General features: G+C 39.7%; 2 protein-coding genes and 1 long non-coding RNA gene across 9 annotated transcripts in view; 2 read left to right on the top strand and 1 right to left on the bottom strand.

Annotated features, from left to right (window-relative positions):
• amot (angiomotin) overlaps positions 1-4,994 on the bottom strand; it is a 58,545-nt gene extending 53,551 nt beyond the window's left edge. For all 7 annotated transcript variants that reach the window (XR_004611039.1, XM_034549839.1, XM_034549837.1 and 4 more), the window contains exon 1: positions 4,691-4,994. The gene's annotated coding sequence lies outside the window, so the exon portion shown is untranslated. The remainder of the gene's footprint in view (positions 1-4,690) is intronic.
• A 4,889-nt stretch (positions 4,995-9,883) lies between these two features.
• Positions 9,884-10,487, top strand: LOC117742460. Its single transcript, XR_004611040.1, has 2 exons — positions 9,884-10,223; positions 10,335-10,487. It is a non-coding gene; the product is annotated as an uncharacterized LOC117742460 (long non-coding RNA).
• A 1,442-nt stretch (positions 10,488-11,929) lies between these two features.
• Positions 11,930-15,748, top strand: LOC117743298 (uncharacterized protein PF11_0207-like). The gene is made up of 3 exons (XM_034551187.1): positions 11,930-12,040; positions 12,370-12,585; positions 13,362-15,748. The coding sequence occupies exon 3, from the start codon at positions 13,378-13,380 to the stop codon at positions 15,325-15,327; it is 1,950 nt and encodes a 649-aa protein (XP_034407078.1). The 5' UTR covers positions 11,930-12,040; positions 12,370-12,585; positions 13,362-13,377; the 3' UTR covers positions 15,328-15,748.
• Positions 15,749-19,351: the final 3,603 nt, after the last annotated feature.

Raw genomic sequence — 19,351 nt, 5'->3', positions numbered from 1 at the left:
TATGTAAAACGTTATAAGCCGTGATATCAAATAGCTTTTGCAGCTCTAGACACATTTTATTTGGTGGAAAATAAGGCCAAATGGCTCTTTGGATAGAAAAGGTTGCCGACCCGTAGTTTAGGTGGAAAGTTAAAAAAAAAAGATATATGTTTTAGGCCTTTATCTAGTTGAGGGACAAAATAAATCCATCTCATCCTGGACAATGCCTTTTCCAACGTCTCCCCTCTAGTAGGTGCTACAGAACACTGTAAGCCAAATCAAGAACAGTTTATTACCATAAAGTCACTCTGATGGACAGTTAACATCAGTTAAATAACTCCTGAGCTCACCCATAGTTCTCTCTCTCCCTTCTGGCTCACTCGCTACAGTAATCGTTTTATAGCCAACACGTTTGCATTCACAAGGAATTTGTAAATCTTTTTTGGTCACTGAATTTAACAAATCTCCTCAAAAACTTTTATTAATTTAACTAATTGAATCAGACTTAAATCTGAATCTAAATTTTCAAAATCTCCTCTAAACGCTTGTATTAATACCACAGCTACATTTTCTTTTCTATTTGAGTTGAAACTTTGTGCTCAGGATAATTTATCAATCTGTATGCAGCTGGAACTAGCCAGACTAGCAACCAGGCAGAGTGAAGGTGACGTTTCCCAGTTCTTTTAATTAACATGATATAAAAAGGAACTTTAAGTTTCAAATAAATGAGTTAAGGTTAATAAAAGTCTTAACTTTCCTGTCAGTGCCCTGTAGCCGACCAACCTCCTGGCATAAAACTGAGCTGCTGCATCACACATGCCGAAGTAGATTAGCCTGGACAATTGGACTGTGCCATTCTACTACAGCCAGAGGGGTGTGCTCAGCAGCCACTAAATTTGCACCACCCTCCAATCCCATATGGACTGGCCAGCATAGTATATATCCTGCAGTTAGAAGACAGAGGGGAGGCATTGTCTCGTCTTTAGAAGAGCACCTCACTATGTTGTTTTATACTAAAGTTATCTTTAGTAAGTGTTGCTTAGACTTTAGAGCAATCATGTTACTTTGGTTTGATTTTGTTCCCCATCTTCCATCAACCATTTTCATCCGCTTATTGGGTCGCAGTGGCAGCAGGCTGACCCAGACTTCCCTCACATTTTCCAGCTCATTCTGGGAGGCATGCTCCTGCATGTTCTGGGTCTTACCCAGGGTCTCCATCTTAATTATTGTAAATGTTTTGGGGTGAATAAAATCCCTATTTTTCCCACCTTTACCTAGGGTTGGGTACCGAAAACCGGTGCCAATATGGTACCGGTTCCTATACAACCGGTGCCTACCGGACCGAAACGCAACACAGATTTCGGTGCTTCATTTCAGTGCCTGAGCCGATTCAAATACTTTTGTCATACTACTCTGATGACTCCACCCTGGCAGCAGGTACCGATAGCCTATCGTTTATATAGCTACAGTAGGTAGCTAGTCATCAACCTTTTAACGGAGAAAATGCCGAAAGATAAACATCAAAAGTGAGGCTGTATTCAGCAAAATGCAACAAAATAATTTTACGTAAAAGGGGGGAACACGTAAAATTTAATGAAACATCTGGCAACGAATAACATCCACTTGAAAGCAGAGGCACTGTGTTCGAATGCCTGCGTGAGCCCGTGCCAAGCACATCAGCGGGCAGTCTGGGAGCGCCCTGGCACCGGTGATGGGGAGACCGGTTCCCCTGAAAACGTGGAGACCGATGATGACAACAGCAGCCTTAACTCAGGTTAGTACCCTAACGTTGATAGCAAGTCTTGCACTTATAAAAGTAGGCCTAGCACATGATAAATTAGGCATTATAACCATGTTTAAGCTAGCTAGCTAGCCTACCGTAGCCACCTAGCTACTAGCAAACGGCTACCTGCAAGTCAGTGTAATGTTAGTGAAACTAGCGATGGCATGTGATGCTTTTGTTGCGTGTACATATTTAACATTATTTATGTTTATATTTTTGGCTCTCCAGCTTCAACAGTGACAACATTTGTATAAGATCTGTTCCATTAATACAATTCGTCAAAAAGACTAATAAATATCCCCAATGTATTGTATTTATTCAAATTAATGCATTTCTTTTGAAGTATGTTTGTCTAAACACACCTTTATGTATTTGTTGTGCAAAGAAGTCAGTCCTAGAGAAGCTGTTCGAGGATGAGGACCGAGAGCTTCTTGAGGCAGCGACCACTAAAGGCAGTGCCCTCTCCATCGCTGAACAGGTCCAGAAAGAGATTGAAATCTGCAAACGCCTTCAATCCGATCAGGACCAGAACCTGCAGCCTGGTGGTGGATGAAGCTTATTGTCTGCACTTTCAGACACATGTGTACAGGCCTCATCGACACCATCTGAGAGGGTTTTCTCCTGTGCAGGACATGCAGTTAAGCAGGACAGGTGTCGTATTTTGCCAGAGAAGCCAAATATGCTCATATTTCTGCAAGAGAATTGCTGAAGCTTTCTGCTTTCTAAGTTGTGCTCCATCAACTTCCTGCAAAGTCTTGGACTAATGACAGATGTTCTGACCAAACTCAGGAACTTGTCAGAAATTCTTCAGAAAAGGAAGACCACACTCCCAAAAGCACATGACATCATGACAATGTAGGTCAAACGCATCAAACACCTCCAGTCTACAGTTGAAGCCAGCCAGACAGGGGAAGTGATTTAATAGCAGGCAAGAGTCCCATCATTAACTCTGGTCAGTTCATCCAAGCAGTGGCAGATAATATGAAAGAAACCCACAGCAGAGCACAGGCCAGGGTCACAGCCAGCCAAAAAAAGCCTTATCAATCAAATGGCAGACCACAACCCTGACAACTGAGACCATGACAATCCTCGATTATGAGAAGATGAGATGAGAGCTTTGTTTTGTGTCCTTCATCTGAATGAACAAGAAGCTCACCTTGGGTTCACTGAATACATGGCAAATGGAGGAAGAAGCAATCCTAACAAGGCACTAATATTGTGAAGGCACATTATTCGCAAGCAATGCTGTGAGCAGCGGGGGAATGAACAATATACTGTACATTAAACAAAGTATAGGAGTAAACTGTTCCTCTTCAACAGCTATGTGGGACCACCACGCATACAGTAGGATCCATTGCCTTATGGGACGACTTGGTTGAGCAAAGGAAGAAGGGCAGCCCAATCAAGAAATGGCATGGCACGCCCCTACTCAGAAGATGATTGTTTCATGGATTGTGGAGGTCTGGATTGTGTTCCATGCCTACTACTCATTATTCATAAATTTCTGTCATATTCATTGAATGTGTTGCAGCTCTGTAACGCTGTTCATTCTGTACACATGACATCTATTGATTATGTCCATCCGGGGAGAGGGATTCTCCTCTGTTGCTCTCTTGAAGGTTTCTTCCTTTTTCCTCATAAACTCTTCTTTCATTTATTTGCCCAATGTTCTGGAAATTTTTAAACCCGCTACCATTCCTGTCAAATTAGCCTAAAACGCCTATCCAAGGCACACCAAGATATTGGCAATGCAAACTGGGAGTTACGACGGAAAATACATAATAAATTAGGCATATCTGCTGGCTAATTTGAAATGATGCAATAGAAGTCCGTGGGTATTTATTACGGTAATTATGTGTTTTGGACTAAATATTTTACTGGATTGGATTGTCTGGACCTTTGCCAATGTAACACAACTGTTATTGTTGGAATGTTATTGATCGTGGATTATTATGAGGCTTCATAGGTGAGTTTCCTTAATTTTCTAATTGATTGTTTGTTCGTTAGTAGTCTGACGTGAGGCGTTGATTATACCTGCTGTTTTGAAATAGTTTGCATCAATCGAATCACAAGAATCTTAGCTTTCCAAAGTTATGTATCAGTAGCTGCCTATACATAGCAGTTGTGTACATAACACAGGTTGCACTTAACAGTCCAACAGCACGTGAAGTTCAACAGGTGAAACTGTTGTCATGAATTTATTTGCAATTTTCTTCCAATTTAAAACAAAATGTTCTTTATTTAGGAAATGTAAGGTTTTGAATAAATTTAAATAAATAATTTGCTAGACATGTAAAGTGTTTCTAACTTCTTTCGACACCATAGGCTTTTTTTTTAAATAGGTGTGTTCAGGGATACATGAAGCCATGAAGGTTGGGGTACTAGGAAGAACTTAAATCTACTTTTACCCCTCTGTCTACTGTAAAAAATAAATAAAAACTGTGATAGACATCTCCAGCAGATGATAGTGAGCAGAGCATGTGACCGTTCACAGTGAAACATTGTAAAACAACGTCAAGTTTTTTTCCGTCTCCCCCAGTGTGACTTCACTTATGTGGCACTCACACTGGAAAATCAAAACTCGACGCAAGAAAAAGCAGCAAAATGAAGAAGCCCTTCTGTTAGCAAAGCCATGAATACACTCGCCTACACTTCACATAACGTTAATCCTATCTTTAGTTACCGTTATTTTCAGAAAATACTCGAGTCATTTCGAAGCACCCATCACCCTTTGGGACTGACATGAAGATTAGATAGGCCTATCGTTAAAACAAGTCGAAAAAGCCAAACAACGTGTTGGTTCTGATAGCCTTGCTGATGCTAAAGAAGCATTGTTAAAAACAACATTGCTACTGGAACACAAGATTACGTATACGCATGGGGGAAAACTTTTTAAACTTCCGAACAATATGCCAGTGACCGCATTACCTTTCAGTTGAGTTCTTCCGTTTACTTTCGCGGTCCTTCATCTCAGCGAAACATCCCTCTGTTAATGTTGTCCTTTCCTGAAGCAACTCCTCCGGCTGCAGGAAATCTCCTCTACAACAATACAACTCGCTGCCGTCGTTCAATGGAGGTTGTCGCCGCACATTTGAATCATTGCTTCGGTAAAAGGACCGTGTTCGCGGCCACAAAGTGTTCGTCTTTCCCTGTATATCTCATGTTTAACCGTAAAAAGAAAATGAGAACAGGAAGCCCCCCTCCCTGCTGGTCTGCAGTATGAGAAGAATGTCCAGCCCCGCCTCCTTGTCGCACTTCTAATGGAATCTGGGGGAAAAGTTTGTTTTTTGAGTACGGAAATCCCTCCTCCTCCGATGTTATCTTCTGTTTTTTTCTTATCAAATAAATCTAATTATTATAAGACATATGTTTATTGAAGTAACATAGTAGTGCAATTGCAAAGTGGGGTTAAAGCCAAAAAATGCTGCCTAAATATTCAATAAAATAAAATGTGTTCTATATGGTTAAATTTCAGTATTCTCTCAACACAGAAATGCTAACTTTGGATGCAAACCCTTTTTTAAGTGATCTTTTTAAGAATGAAAAGATCTGACAAATATAGCATGAGTCTGTTATATATAGTTAATTTAACTATTATCTTGGTTTTGAGGTTCATCTTGAACTAGAAAAAAATATGAAAGTGGAATATTCAATTTATTTTGTATAACCCATAATCACAAATTTTTTCAATCTGTACACATACGACATCCCAGGACCTCACATTGGTTCGGGAAAAGCTTCCCCAAAAAATGTCTTCCGCTCTTACCGGGTAACCTGGAGAGGATCTGTGTCTGAGCCTTGTCCTCTGACTACTGGGGTCCCTCAGGGTTCAGTCCTTGGTCCTCTTCTCTTCTCTCTGTACACCAACTCTCTTGGCTCTGTCATTCGCTCGCATGGCTTCACCTACCACAGCTATGCTGACGACACCCAACTGATCCTCTCATTTCCCCTATCTGAAACACAGGTAGCAGCACGAATCGCTGCCTGTCTGACCGACATCTCTCAGTGGATGTCTGACTGACATCTCTCAGTGGATGTCCGCACACCACCTGAAAATTAACCCGGACAAGACTGAACTTCTCCTCCTTCTAGGAAAAGGCTCTCCCACCCACGACCTGACTATTAACTTCAACAACTCAGTGATGGCTCTGACTCTGACTGCCAGGAACCTCGGTGTGACACTCGACAGTCAACTCTCCCTGACTGCCAACATTACCGCAATAACACGCTCCTGTAGGTACATGCTGTACAACATCAGGAGAATACAACCCCTTCTCACTCAGAAGGCGGCACAGGTTCTGGTCCAGGCTCTGGTCATCTCACGGCTGGACTACTGTAACTCCCTCCTGGCAGGTCTACCTGCTAAGGCCATTCGACCTCGACAGCTCATCCAGAATGCAGCTGCTCGACTGGTCTTCAACCTCCCGAAATTTACTCACATTACTCCGCTCCTCCGCGACCTTCACTGGTTACCGGTGGCCGCCCGCATCCGCTTCAAAACATTGGTACTTGCGTACCGTGCTGCGAACAGATCGGGTCCGGTCTACATCCAGGACATGGTCAAACCTTACACCCCAGCTCGTTCACTTCGCTCGGCTTCTGCCAATCGGCTTGTAGCTCCTTCACTTCGAGCTAAACACTCAACAAAATCACGACTGTTTGCTGTGCTGGCTCCTCATTGGTGGAACGAGCTCCCCATTGACATCAGGACAGCAGAAAGTCTCTACATCTTCCGTCGCAAACTAAAAACACATCTTTTGCGACTATACCTTGAATAGGGAGGGTAGAGCCGTAGTAGCACTCTAGTAGCACTTAAATGTCCCTTACCGATAGCACTTTGTAGTTTAGCACTTTACTTTTACAACATTTTCAATGCCAGAAATGCGTCATATAATGAGAGTAGGCATGATGAAATATAGAGTAAAAAGGAAAAATGGCCCAATGTGCAGTCGAAAACTATGTAATTTAAAATTATATTGTTTGTTTTTACCATGTTAAAAGTGCCTTGATTACCTTGTAAAGCCCTATACAAATAAAACATATTATTATTACTATTATTATTATTTATATAGATAGCCAGCCACACATCATTATCAGAATCAGAATCAGCTTTATTGGCCATGGAATTTGACTCTGGTTACACGTACGCTCTCGTCGTACATACATATTTAAATTACAAATGACAGGATAAATATAAAAAGACATTGAGGACAACAGAGTAGTAAAATGTATGTACAATATAAAAAACTAAAAACAACAACATGTATGTACAATATAAAAACAACAACAGTGACAATGAATTGGGATGTAGTGCAGAAAGTGGTGATAGTGCAAGTAGTGCAGATGGATGTGTCTGATTAAGTGTTCATCAGAGTGACGACCAGTGGAAAGAAGCTGTTCCTGTGTCTGGTGGTTTTGGCGTACAGTGCTCTGTAGCGACTACCAGAGGGAAGGAGATGGAACAGCTTGTGTCCAGGGTGTGAAGGGTCTGCAGTGATCTTTCCAGCCCGCTTCCTGACTCTGGAGGTGTACAAGTCTAGGATGAAGGGCAGGCTGGAACCAATAGTTCTCTCTGCAGACCTGACTATCCGTTGTAGTCTGTCTCTGTCCTGTTTGGTGGCCGATCCAAACCACACAGTGATGGAAGAACAGAGAACAGACTGGATTATGGTGGAGTAGAACAGGATCAGCAGCTCCTGAGGCAGGTTGTACTTACTGAGCTGGCACAGGAAGTACCGGTACAACCTCTGTTGGGCCTTTTTCCGAATGGTGTTGATGTTGGAGGCCCACTTCAGGTCCTGGGAGATTGTGGATCCCAGAAACCTGAAGGTCTCCACCACAGACACAGTGCTGTTGAGTATGGTGAGGGGGGGAGCAAGTCCACTGTCATCTCCACAGTTGTGGGCTTGTTCAGCTCCAGGTTGTTCTGATCAGAAGACCAGCTGTTCAACCTCCCGTCTGTACGCAGATTCATCACTGTTCCTAATGAGGCCGATGACCGTTGTGTCGTCTGCGAACTTCAGGAGTTTAACAGACGGGTCCCCTGAGGTGCAGTTGTTGATGTAGAGGGAGAAGAGCAGTGGGGAGAGCACACATCCCTGGGGGAGCCAGTGCTGATAGACCGGGTGCTGGATTTGATTTTTCCCAGCCTCACCTGCTGCGTCCTGTCTGTCAGGAAGTTAGTGATCCACTGACAGGTGGAGGCGGGCACGCTAAGCTGTGAGAGTTTATGCTGAACCTCCGGGATGATGGTGTTGAACGCTGAGCTGAAGTCCACAAACAGGACCCTTGCATATGTCCCTGGGGAGTTGAGGTGTTGCAGCACATGGTGCAGTACCATGTTGACTGCATCATCCACCGATCTATTTGCCCGGTAGGCAAACTGCAGGGGGTCAAGCAGGGGCCCTGTGATGTCCTTCAGGTGGGTCAACACCAGTCTTTCAAAGGATTTCATGACCAAAGGCATCAGGGCGACGGGCCTCTAGTCATTCAATCCTGTGATAGAGGATTTCTTGGGGACCGGGATGATCATGAAGCGCCTGAAGCATGATGGGACTTCACACAGCTCCAGTGATTGGTTGAAGATCTGTGTGAAGATGGGGGCCAGCTGGTCAGCACAGACTTTTATTTATTTTTCTTAAATGGTAAATGGTAAATGGACCTGGGCCCTATTTCTCGTACGTGGCTAACGTGTTTAGCGGGATAATTTCGTGGATGAGATTACACAAGCCAGGGTTTTCGGTTCCTCGAAGCAAGTTTGGAAAAATCACCATAGCAACACATCAAAAAATTTGAACCTGCTCCAGCGCAGGCTCATTCAGTCTAGCTGGATAATCTGACCACGCCCCCTGAAGAAAGTGGCAGCTCACTTCCTCATTGATGGAGGAGCGATATTAGTTAGATTAACGTTTTATAGGGAGAGAGTTCTTATGACGTGATAATGACTTCCTATACGAGCGCTATCCATTCTGCCCACAAGGAATCATTTATTAAAGACCTTCTCGAGCCGTACATTGAACACGAAACGCATTGACTGTCTCACAGACTGTTTGCAGAGCCTTGTGGTACAGTGTGGTACATTGTGGTACATTGTTGTACAGTGTGGTACAGTGTGGTACAATCTGCAATTGATTAGAGTTTGCCATGATTATGGTCTGGAATTTCTCATATACGTTCATGATCATCTCCTGCTCCTCAGCGGAGAAAAAAAAGAGTCTCTTCCTTTGAGTTTATTTGCCTTTGTGCTGTTAGTAAATCATGGTTTCTGTGATCGACACTTCCCCCTTTTGAAGTCGGACGGGCACGCGCAACTATCCTGTGAACTGATGTCGGGCTCAAATTAACGAAATGGTTTGAGGACGGGTCAGCCTTTGAGAAACCGGGATAGCCTGATGTCAATCACCTTGTTAGTTCAGCCACGTAAGAGGAATAGGGCTCAGGTGACGTCAGTCAATCCTTGATGGTTCAGGGTTTAAGGCCTTAAACCCTGAACCATCAAGGATTGACTCACGTCACCTGACATCACCTAAATAAATGCTTAAATAAATGTATAAATAAATAAATAAATACAGGAATAAATAAATATAAGTTATACCTAAACAGGACATCATTAAATAAATATATGTCTACATTTCTGTATTTCTTCATTTATTTATGCCTGTATTTATGTGTCCTTATATGCAATGAGCTGGGCGGTCCGAACCTCTGTCTAAAGCATGATTGGTCACAGGAGTGTGATCGCACCAATCCTGTTTAACAATGAGGTTCGGACCGCCCTAACTCATTTGCATACAAGGACACATAAATACAGGCATAAATAAATGAAGAAATACAGAAATGTAGAAATAGATTTATTTAATGATGTCCTGTTTAGGTATCAACTTATATTTATTTATTCCTGTATTTATACATTTATTTAAGCATTTATTTATTTATTCCTGTATTTATTCATGCATTTATTTATTTATACTTAACTCATTTTCTGTCCTTCATACTTTAGGGGGGGGGGGGGGGGGGGGGGGGGGGGGGGGGGTGGGCAATGGGATTGGGCCAATGACTATTCGACCGCAGCCCACGACTCCACCCCTCGTGCAAAGACAGACACAGAAACAGAGTGGGGGAGTTTAAGACGCTGCTATTTCTGTAGGTAATCTCATGCCGTAACTTCTAAAGTACAGATAGCAGAACCGTTAACTCGGCCCGTTTGGGTAAAATTAAGGTTGTTTAAGGTTGTAGCTTGTTGTCGATATCACTACGGTTACAGAGAGGTGTCGTTTGTGTTTTACACCGTTTCGCGAAAGAGTTATTGAGCCGGAAGTCCGAATCTGTGAATATCTTTCCAACTTTACCGAACTCCCTCAACACATCATTTGAATACTCTGAAACGACGTTATACTTTTATCCTCGCGCTACAAAATATTTAACCGTAGTAGCACAAATGCTATGTGTAAAATAAGTTAAGGTACAGCCATTGTTGATAGTGTCAACATATTTTGGTACATTATCAAATAATTAGTAGGCTATGAAAAAAGCAATGTCTAATTGAATGTGTTTGTATTTTTTATGTGTATAGATATGTGTGATGTTGGCAGCCAAACGGAGATGGAGGATAAAGTGGAAGTCTTAGAGGACCACAAGTAGGATGTTGAATAATTTGTGTTTAGGTAGTTACAGTGTTTGCTGTTTTAGTTAGTTTAAAAAAAATAAATTGTATTGTTAATTTGTTTCATGTGGTTGTTTGTTGTTTATTGGGGGTTTGAGGTTGTGTGTTGTTGACATTAAGATAGATAAGGTAGGGAGGAAGACTTTTGTGATTAAACATTCTAAATAAGAGAAGGATAACTTCCGAAAGCCAGCATCATACTGTATGTCCAGAAATCCTTTACAACACAATTCATATGCAGTTTCCTTGAAAATTAGCAGCATTTAGCACATTACTTGTTGTTGGACATACATCTTAAGTTAATACATCATGATCACTATCTTTGTTACACCAAAGGGAATAAACTTACATAATATCAAACGTCCCTGTTCTGTTACGTTGTTCATTCTGGTCACTTGACATCTATTGTACTTCTGTCCATCTGAATTGTGAGTTTTGGCTTTACAAAATGAATTGAATTGAATTGAACAATGCATCATATTCCATACAAGTATATAACTTCTATAGACAATTTTGATCTACAAAGTAATTAGTAACTAAAGCTATCAAATAAATGTAGTATAATGTAAAATGACAAAATAAACAATTATTAACACAATCCTATTTTAGATCTAAAATATACCCAGCAGTGGGTGCTAAAGTTACAACGTAGGTCAAAAAAGAATGTGATTGCAGTGTTCTTCTAGTTTATGTTCACATGTTCTTTAGAGATGTCTTTTACTGACATTCTGATATATTATCCAGTAGATAATTTCATTATCTAAATGATTGAGCTGCTCGTCAAAGAGCTGACGGTTAAACTAGGCTGTACATTTGAAGTTGCAGTTGAGTTAAGCATGGGAGTAAAATCTGACAATTTCTTTTTAAGAAATGTCAGGTTAACTTTCTGTGTAAATGTACCGTAATGGTCAATTGCAAAAAAGTCAATGTGCTACACTGATATGTTAGTTAAACAGACATGATGACAGTGCTCGTCACACAACCCAGCTTATTTCCATACACAGTCCCAAAAAAGTGAGGTTCAGTCCAATGTTACACCATTTTCACAATTTCTTCAGTTACATAGTCAAATCTTTGGGTAAACCAAAACTGTGGCATATTATTAGCCAAATGTTTGATGGAAACTGTTTTAATAATGCCATTTTCTACCATATTTACATTTGCTATAAAATCAATAATGCCACCTTTTTTACTAATATATAATACATGTACAGGTATGGGAGCCGCTGCCTGCTCATACATGTTTATTTAATGCTCATTGAGTAACTCCTTTTTAGGAGAGCTGAGTGAAAAAAAAAGAACCACAACCTTATCAGCTGATGCCAGACTCGGAGCATGATGTTGCACCACCCATCCATTGAATAATAAACAGGTTTATGGGTGTCAAATCTATCTGAAAACTCAAACTAGTGGTCACTAAATGTCTGGAGAGAAGAGATATACAATGTTTTGAAGATAATAGCACAAGCCTGCCCTATCCACACAGATATATAAGTGTAACACCGAAGTAAACAAGCACACCCCTCAGATGACTAGCTAAAATGTGCCTAGGACTTTGAGCCTTACGTTGCTTACTTTGTGTTTTTGTACACAACTCAAGACAAAGGGCAGATGAGGTAAGAAAAACTGCAATGCAATACACATTTTCTATAATTATGAATTTGTAATATGGAAACACATCCATCAAGAGACCATGATACGTTTATTTTATAACTCAAAATGATTGTGTTTGGTTCTCAACCATACAGGTGCATGTGTTCTTAACTACGAATGATCATTACACAGTAAACACCTTCAAATTTGACTTCCACTGCAATTCTACTTCCGCATGTTTAAAAGAATAGGTTTGAGCATGTTATATGTGTGTTTAAGTGAAAACCTAACCTACCTTGAAAACTGAAGGAACATTTAACCGATCACACCAAATTATCAAATTCATTTGTAGTGAAAAACTTCCTGGAGGAGTTCAGGGAGCAGATCATTGCAGGGTGAAATTAACTGGAGCCATCATAAAGGCCGAGATCTCACAGAAGCCAACAACCATCACTGAAGCTGTGACACCACAGGAACAAATCCATTGTGGAAGAAGGAACGTCACAATCCAAAGACAACTTTTATCAGATACTTTCACAGGAGGAACCTGAACTTAAAGCCTATTGAGGTAAGACAAACCTGTAAATATGCATTTTGAATATCAGCACAGGGCTGGAAGGTATATAGAACGTATAAGCGTATTTTCAGATGATCGGCTGTTTCATATCAGCCCCCCCCCCCCCCCCCCCCCCCCCCCCCCCCCCCCCACACACACACACACACACACACACGCACATAAGCTCTACTAAGGACATCACTGTGGCAGGGTTTTGTCTGTCCGTGCATATCAAACATTTTCTAACTATGTGGATGGCCAGAAGAAATGGAGAACTTTGAGGAGCTATGCAAATGTAGGTTTGCCACAAGGAGCTTAGAAGATCCAAATGTTGCCTCTTCATGATTCCACCTTAGCTCATCTCCATGCAATTGGCCTTGCGGAAAGTGTAACAGAGGCTTAACAGTGAGGTCTGCAGTAGAGCAGTGTCTGGTGAAGACAAAGTCCAGCTGGTTCCCAGCGGAGGCAGAGGGGGGGTAGAGAGAGCTCAAACGAAGGGAGCAGAGAAAAAAGAAATGAAATCTTCTCTTACTGTGCTTACAGTGAGGAGTATCTCTAACTGGCCGAGGGGGGCTAGTGGACAACACATGTTATTGTACTTGCTTTTCTTTGTGTTTGCTTCTGGTATTTTTGTTTTCACTAAAGAGGATTAACATGCTAGACATTGCTTTTTTCAGTTGGCTAGGTTATTCTTCCACAATCAAGTTTTTTTCTGGCCTGGTTTAACATAGTATCGGATGCAGTGTGGACTGGCAAGTGATATTATGTTCCTTTTTCATGACCAACAGAGCAAAGAACAGCAGAATGACCCAAACCGAACATAAGTGGACAATGGAGAACAGCAACCAAATAGAAGACAAACAAACACAAGCTGTCACAAAAACCAAGAGGGAAACCATTCAAAGACAAAGACAATTGACATGTCAAGTATTGGGAGAGCTTGAAAAACTTTTGGAAGAGACACACAGTCAGAGAGATGAAATTGTCTACCTGAAGAGAAATACAGAGCAACAACAGGAGGACATTGACAGACTGACAGCAGAAAAACACGAGCAGCACTTATTAATAAAAAGACTGAGATTACAGATAGAAAATGTTATTGAGAAACTAGAGAAGATTAAAAATGAAACATCTCAGGAAAAAATTAAACTTCTGAAAATGCAGACTGAAATATACCAAGAGAGGGAAACTCTGGAAAGACGACGTAATGAGTTCATTAATGAGCGACACAAGTTGGAAATGATCAAATATGATCAGACAAAATTGAAAGAAAGTAAGGGACCCATTGAGCAGATAAAGAGAGAGCAGGAGATAACAGAGAAGATGATGGCGGACAGTTTGCTCTGTCTATTTAAAGAAAATAAGAAAAGAATGCTTGAAGCAAAGCAGGTAAAAGAACAAATGAAGAAAAACATGGCAGACATAAAGCAGGAGATAAAGAGAAATAAAAAGGTTATTTCACAACATCAAGATAAAATTTACCACATCAAACATAATATGAATGTAAATATCAACAAGATGAAGCAAGGGTGGACCAAAATTCAAAGTAGGGAAAGGCAGAAAAAAGACACCTCTGAAACTGTCAAAATTGATCTCAGTAGAATCCAGGAAGAGATGGAGAAACTTTGGGAGATGTTAGAAGAGGGTGAACCACAACAGAAAGTGACTGTGAGAGAGGTACAGCAGCTAAAGACAGAGAATGGTGGATTGGAAAATATTAAATCTGATTCTCAAAAGCGAAAAGAGAGCATGAAGACAACACACTGGGAAACTGATATGTGGAAGCAAAATCAAAACCTAGAAAAAAAGTTGGTACAGGTCCAATCTGAAGAAGATGACATACAAAACATCAAGACTAAAATACTGACTGACAGTGAACACATAGAAAGAGAAGTAGCTCAAGCTGAAATGAATACAATGAAGTCTGTACAGGGGAGTTCTGAAATGCAAACACAGGGGCTGGCCGACAAGTTACAAAGGACAAAGAAAGAGATAAGAGAGATAGAAGTGAAAAAGGACTTGGTAAAAATGAGAAAGAGAACAAAGGAGGAGTTCAGCAGGATGATGGAAAGGACTGAACCTGCTAAACAAGACATGGAAGGAAGACAAGCTAAGACTAAGAAACAGAGGTCAGAACACATAGAGGACAGATTTGATGAGCAGAAGGTAAGAATTCAACAGGTGGACAGAACCAGAGATATAATACAACATAAAGAAAATCTGTTTGAGGAAGACAACATAGACCCAACCAACAAGAATGAAGTGAACAGTGACATGAAGAGAGGGATTGTTGAAGTAGAAGAGATCGGAAAGATGCTTTGTAGGGTGAGAGAGGATGCAGAGCAAAGCAGGAGAGACTTTACAGAAGAAAAGACCCAAATCCAGTGGATGAACTTTCGAGTTAAAAAAAAGAGACGAGAGCTTGACAAACGGCTGGATAGTACCATGAGAGAGAGGGATGAGGTAGAAATCATGAAGGTAAAGATACAACAACACATGAAGGAGGTGGAACAAAAGCTGGAAGACACAATAACTACCATTCGGACTATGAGTGAGATAAAGACCAGCATAGAAAATGCTGCTGCAGAAATGAACATTACCAGGGAGGATATGCTCCAAGTCCAAAGAAAGATGGATAAGAACAAGGAAGAGGTCAAAAAGAACATGGTAAGTAAATGCTTGTCTTTTTACTTTTTTACTCTTGGGCCTGTAATTAGCCATTTCCATATTTTAAAACCTCACAGTTGTATTTAATGTAGAGATTTTCAGCATAGCCATCTCAAAAGAATCTCAATATTGTTCCATTACATTAATCATTAAATATAAAACCCAGAAAGAATCAGAAATAAAACAGAGATGTTCATGCCCTAGCCCCAACTAAGGATATTAAAGAAAGCATTACATATTACAAATATATTGTTTAATTACTCTATGCAATAGTTTCCTTTTTGTACATTTACAGATATAGTAGAAAAACAGACATGCATATGTAATATGTTATTGACACAGTATTTGTACAGTAACAAATGGCTGCTGACATTTCATTTACATTTGTAATACAAACCTTTACTGAGACAGATGCTAGATAGGCATAGCTTATTCAAGCTACTCAATGAATACAATGAATACAAGCATAATACTAATAAATAAAACTAATGTCACAATGAAATTATAACACGGGGCGTTCTTTGTTTGGTTGACCTTCAAATTACAAGAAAAACAATGACAATTATTTCTTTTTTTGTGAAGGATAAGATGACTTCCATGAAAGCTCAGGTCGGCAAATGGATATTGACTGAATCTGCAATCAAAAATAAGTTTTCAGGGAATACATCTAAACATCAGGAACCACAGAAAGAAACAGGCCCTTTGAAAGATCAGCCATTTGAAATTCCAACAGACATAGAAGATGTAGAAGATGAAATTACTAAAGACACCATGTCTTTGCAACAGTCCATAACATTAGAAGACTGGCATCGAAGTGAAGAACTAAAAGAACAGGAAGATATGAATTCAGAGCACGAACAGAGACATTATTTTGCCGTGGACATGAAGGAAGAGTATAATGTTTTCTTACAAATGCAGACAATAGCTCATGAAGAAACATTTATGGTTGATGATCAGAGAAAATGTGTAATACATGTAAGAGAAATGAAAAGACTCAAAAAACAGATATCCAAACTCAAAGAGAGAGAAGGAAAAATAAGGGAGCAAATAAAGTATGCCACAGACAACATGGCGCAAAATAATCAAGAGATTAAAAGGCGCATTATGGATATAAATGTCCTGCAAAGTCAAAAAACAAAGATTGAAAATGGTTTGCAAATTAGAGCCAGAGAAAGCACAAATGTTTTCAAACATGAATTAGTTAAATATAAATTAAAGGTGCAAAAACAAGAGAAAAGCAGTCACCTGAATCAAGAAGTTATTGATGTTCAGAAGCAAAAACAAGGTCAGGAGTCAAGCGAAAATATACAAGCCCATACTGAGGAGAAAGATGAATCTTCTGGTAAAAAAGACTCAAGAAGTACTGCTATAAAAAGACTTCGGGCAGAGATTTATAGAACACAAGAAATCATAAGACTAGTAAATCTAGAACTTGAAGACCCCACTGAAGTAAGTTATAACAACACACATGCTCAGGGTGAAGAGAGTGAAATTGAAGGATTGCTACATGATATGAAACTATTCCAAGAGCTTTTGAAACTTGTAAAAACTGCAATACGGCAAAGTGAAGTGTATCTGAACGAAGAAATGAGCAACATGAAATTAATAAAAACTGCAGCAAAAAAACAGAAAATAAAACTGGATCAGAGGTTAGAGAAAACTTTGAGAGAGAGAGATGAATTTGATATTTTGAAAATAAAACTGCAAAGACAAGCTGATGTGACTGAGCAGAAGTTGGAGAAAATGGCAAAAGTCATGAGCACCATAGACAAAATTGCTGCCAAGACTAGACTGAAAAGTGAAGACATAAAGATTGTTATGAAGGATACTGAAGTACAACTGAGACAGATGGAAGACCTGAACTATAAGATTGAGGCTATAAAACAAGAACTGGAAAACAGACATAATTTAATATCCCAAGGAAGAGCTGACCTAATAAAAGTCAACACTGAAATCTGTCCGTATAAGGTTAGAGAACATGCCTTCGAAAGTACTGAAAGAGAGGAGGACATAAAGAAACATGACATAGCTGAAACTGATACAGAAAGGGACACCATGACAAAGAACAGAATGGGGGAAAAAATTGAAGCAATGGAAAATGAAATCTTCCAACTGAGATCAGAAAAGGACAAACTAGAGAAGGATATTTTACTGACAGAGCACAGTTTGGATCAGAAAAACTGTGAAATTGAACAACTGAAAAAGTCTTTAAGTGAGGAGGTGATTGAGGGAAAATATGTTGAGATGCTGAATCAACATATTCAAATAGAGAGGGAAAATGTGAGAGTAGAAAGACAACCAGAGGCAGAAATACACAAGATGAACCGTTTAATGGAGAGCATGGAAAGACAGAAACAGGAACTTGATGACAAAGTGCAAATGACTAAAAGAGAAATAAGAGAAATGGAGCTGATAAAGTCTGAGCTGGAAATTAAAAAAAGAGAAAGCAAATATATATTTAGAAAAAGTATCCCAATGCTGAGGAGAGAGATAAAAAAGAGAAGAAGAGAAGTGGAGCAAAGACTTGAAGAAACCATGAGAAGGATGGATGAGTCAGAAATATTAAGTATAAAATTGCAACAGCAGAAGGAGGCACTGGACGAGGAGAAGCAGAGATTCAAAGACCTGACAACTCCTATCCAAATTTCTAGAGAAGATGATGAACAAAGTCTGGAAAAGCATCAGTTGAAAAAAATCAGAGAGGAAGTTAAAATGATACAGCAAAGCTCAAAAGCCACAGATTCCATTTTTGACTTTCCAAACATGAGACAGAAGATGCATGTACATTTGGGAATGATTCAGAGGGAAATGGTAATTCTCAAAAATGTAAATGTTTATTTAGGGGAACAAAGAGAAGGACTCAAAATATTAAAAACTGAGAACAGGACTGTAAGAGCAAACATCAGCCAAATAAAATATCAGATAAAGATGGACTTCAAAAAAAGGATAATACAAGCAAAAGCAGAGATGGATGAAATGATCCACATGCAAAATAATATCCCAAAACAAAAACAGGGGCTTGAAATCAGACTAGACGAAGTTCAAAGAGAAAGAAGAGAGATGGAAGTGTTGAAATCTGAGTTGGAGATCGAAAAAAAAGAAAATCAACAGATGATCCGAAAAGGCATTCAAAAAGAGCAGGAAAGTAAAAAGATGTGGGCTAAGGTAAAAGTTGAAAAAGATGCACTCAAGAGGGAGACACAGAAGAGAAAGAAGGAGCTCGACCAGCGACTGGAGAGGACCAACAGAGAGAGGGATGAACTGGAGATAATGAAACTGAAGATGCAGAGAGAAAAAGACAGGAGCAAAGGTGGAATGGGAGAGTGGTTCATTCAGTTCCAAAATCTTGTTCAAAAGCACTGGAAACTAATTCAGACATGTATGGAGAAATACAAAGTCATGGAAAAACAGAATGAAAATGTAAATGAATACTTTAAAGATCAAAAACAGCACATGGAGGCCCATGCAATAAAAGTAACCAAGGGAAGAGAAGAGGTGGAAAATATCAAGATGGACATCCAAAGACAAAAGGAAATTATGATATGTGCTTTAAAAAAAATACAACAAATGCAAACACATTTGAAGGAAGAGAAGTTAAATGTCATACAAGTCAATATCAATCAATCAATCGAAAAGGAAAAGGAGAGAATCATAGGAGAATCTGAAGACTTACTACAAAGAGAAAAAGAGCTGGGCAATAAAAAGATGTTAGTCAAAAACAAGGTAATGAAGCTCAGACATGAACAACAGAAAGAAAAGAAAGAACACAACAAAATGAAGAGACGGATTAATGATACGGCAAATGAGAAAGGAATAAATGTCCCCAGAACTAAAAGAAAACTAATGCAGAAGAAGGGAGATGTAGAAAAAATAATAATAATGGAGGAAGTCCAAAGTGGAAAAGGGCATAATAAAGAAGAGATGTTGATAAATGGAAAAATACCTTCAAATGATTCTAAGGACACTATTCTTTTACAACAGAATGAACCATTTGAAAATGTCATTAAAGAGAAGGCAGATATTTTAAATACTGAAATAAAACCACACGTGAAACCTGAAATTATACCAAGCAGACATGGAGAAGAAAACAAAACCAGGCTAGAAATACAAG

Source organism: Cyclopterus lumpus, chromosome 14 (assembly GCF_009769545.1).
Source record: "Cyclopterus lumpus isolate fCycLum1 chromosome 14, fCycLum1.pri, whole genome shotgun sequence".
Taxonomy (NCBI): Eukaryota; Metazoa; Chordata; class Actinopteri; order Perciformes; family Cyclopteridae; genus Cyclopterus; species Cyclopterus lumpus.
Note: the sequence above shows the minus strand (reverse complement) of the source record. Positions and strands in the feature narration are given on the sequence as shown.

Coding starts and splice junctions, on each gene's coding strand:
- LOC117743298 (XM_034551187.1), top strand. CDS start 13,378: ATGACCCAAACCGAACATAAGTGGACAATGGAGAACAGCAACCAAATA.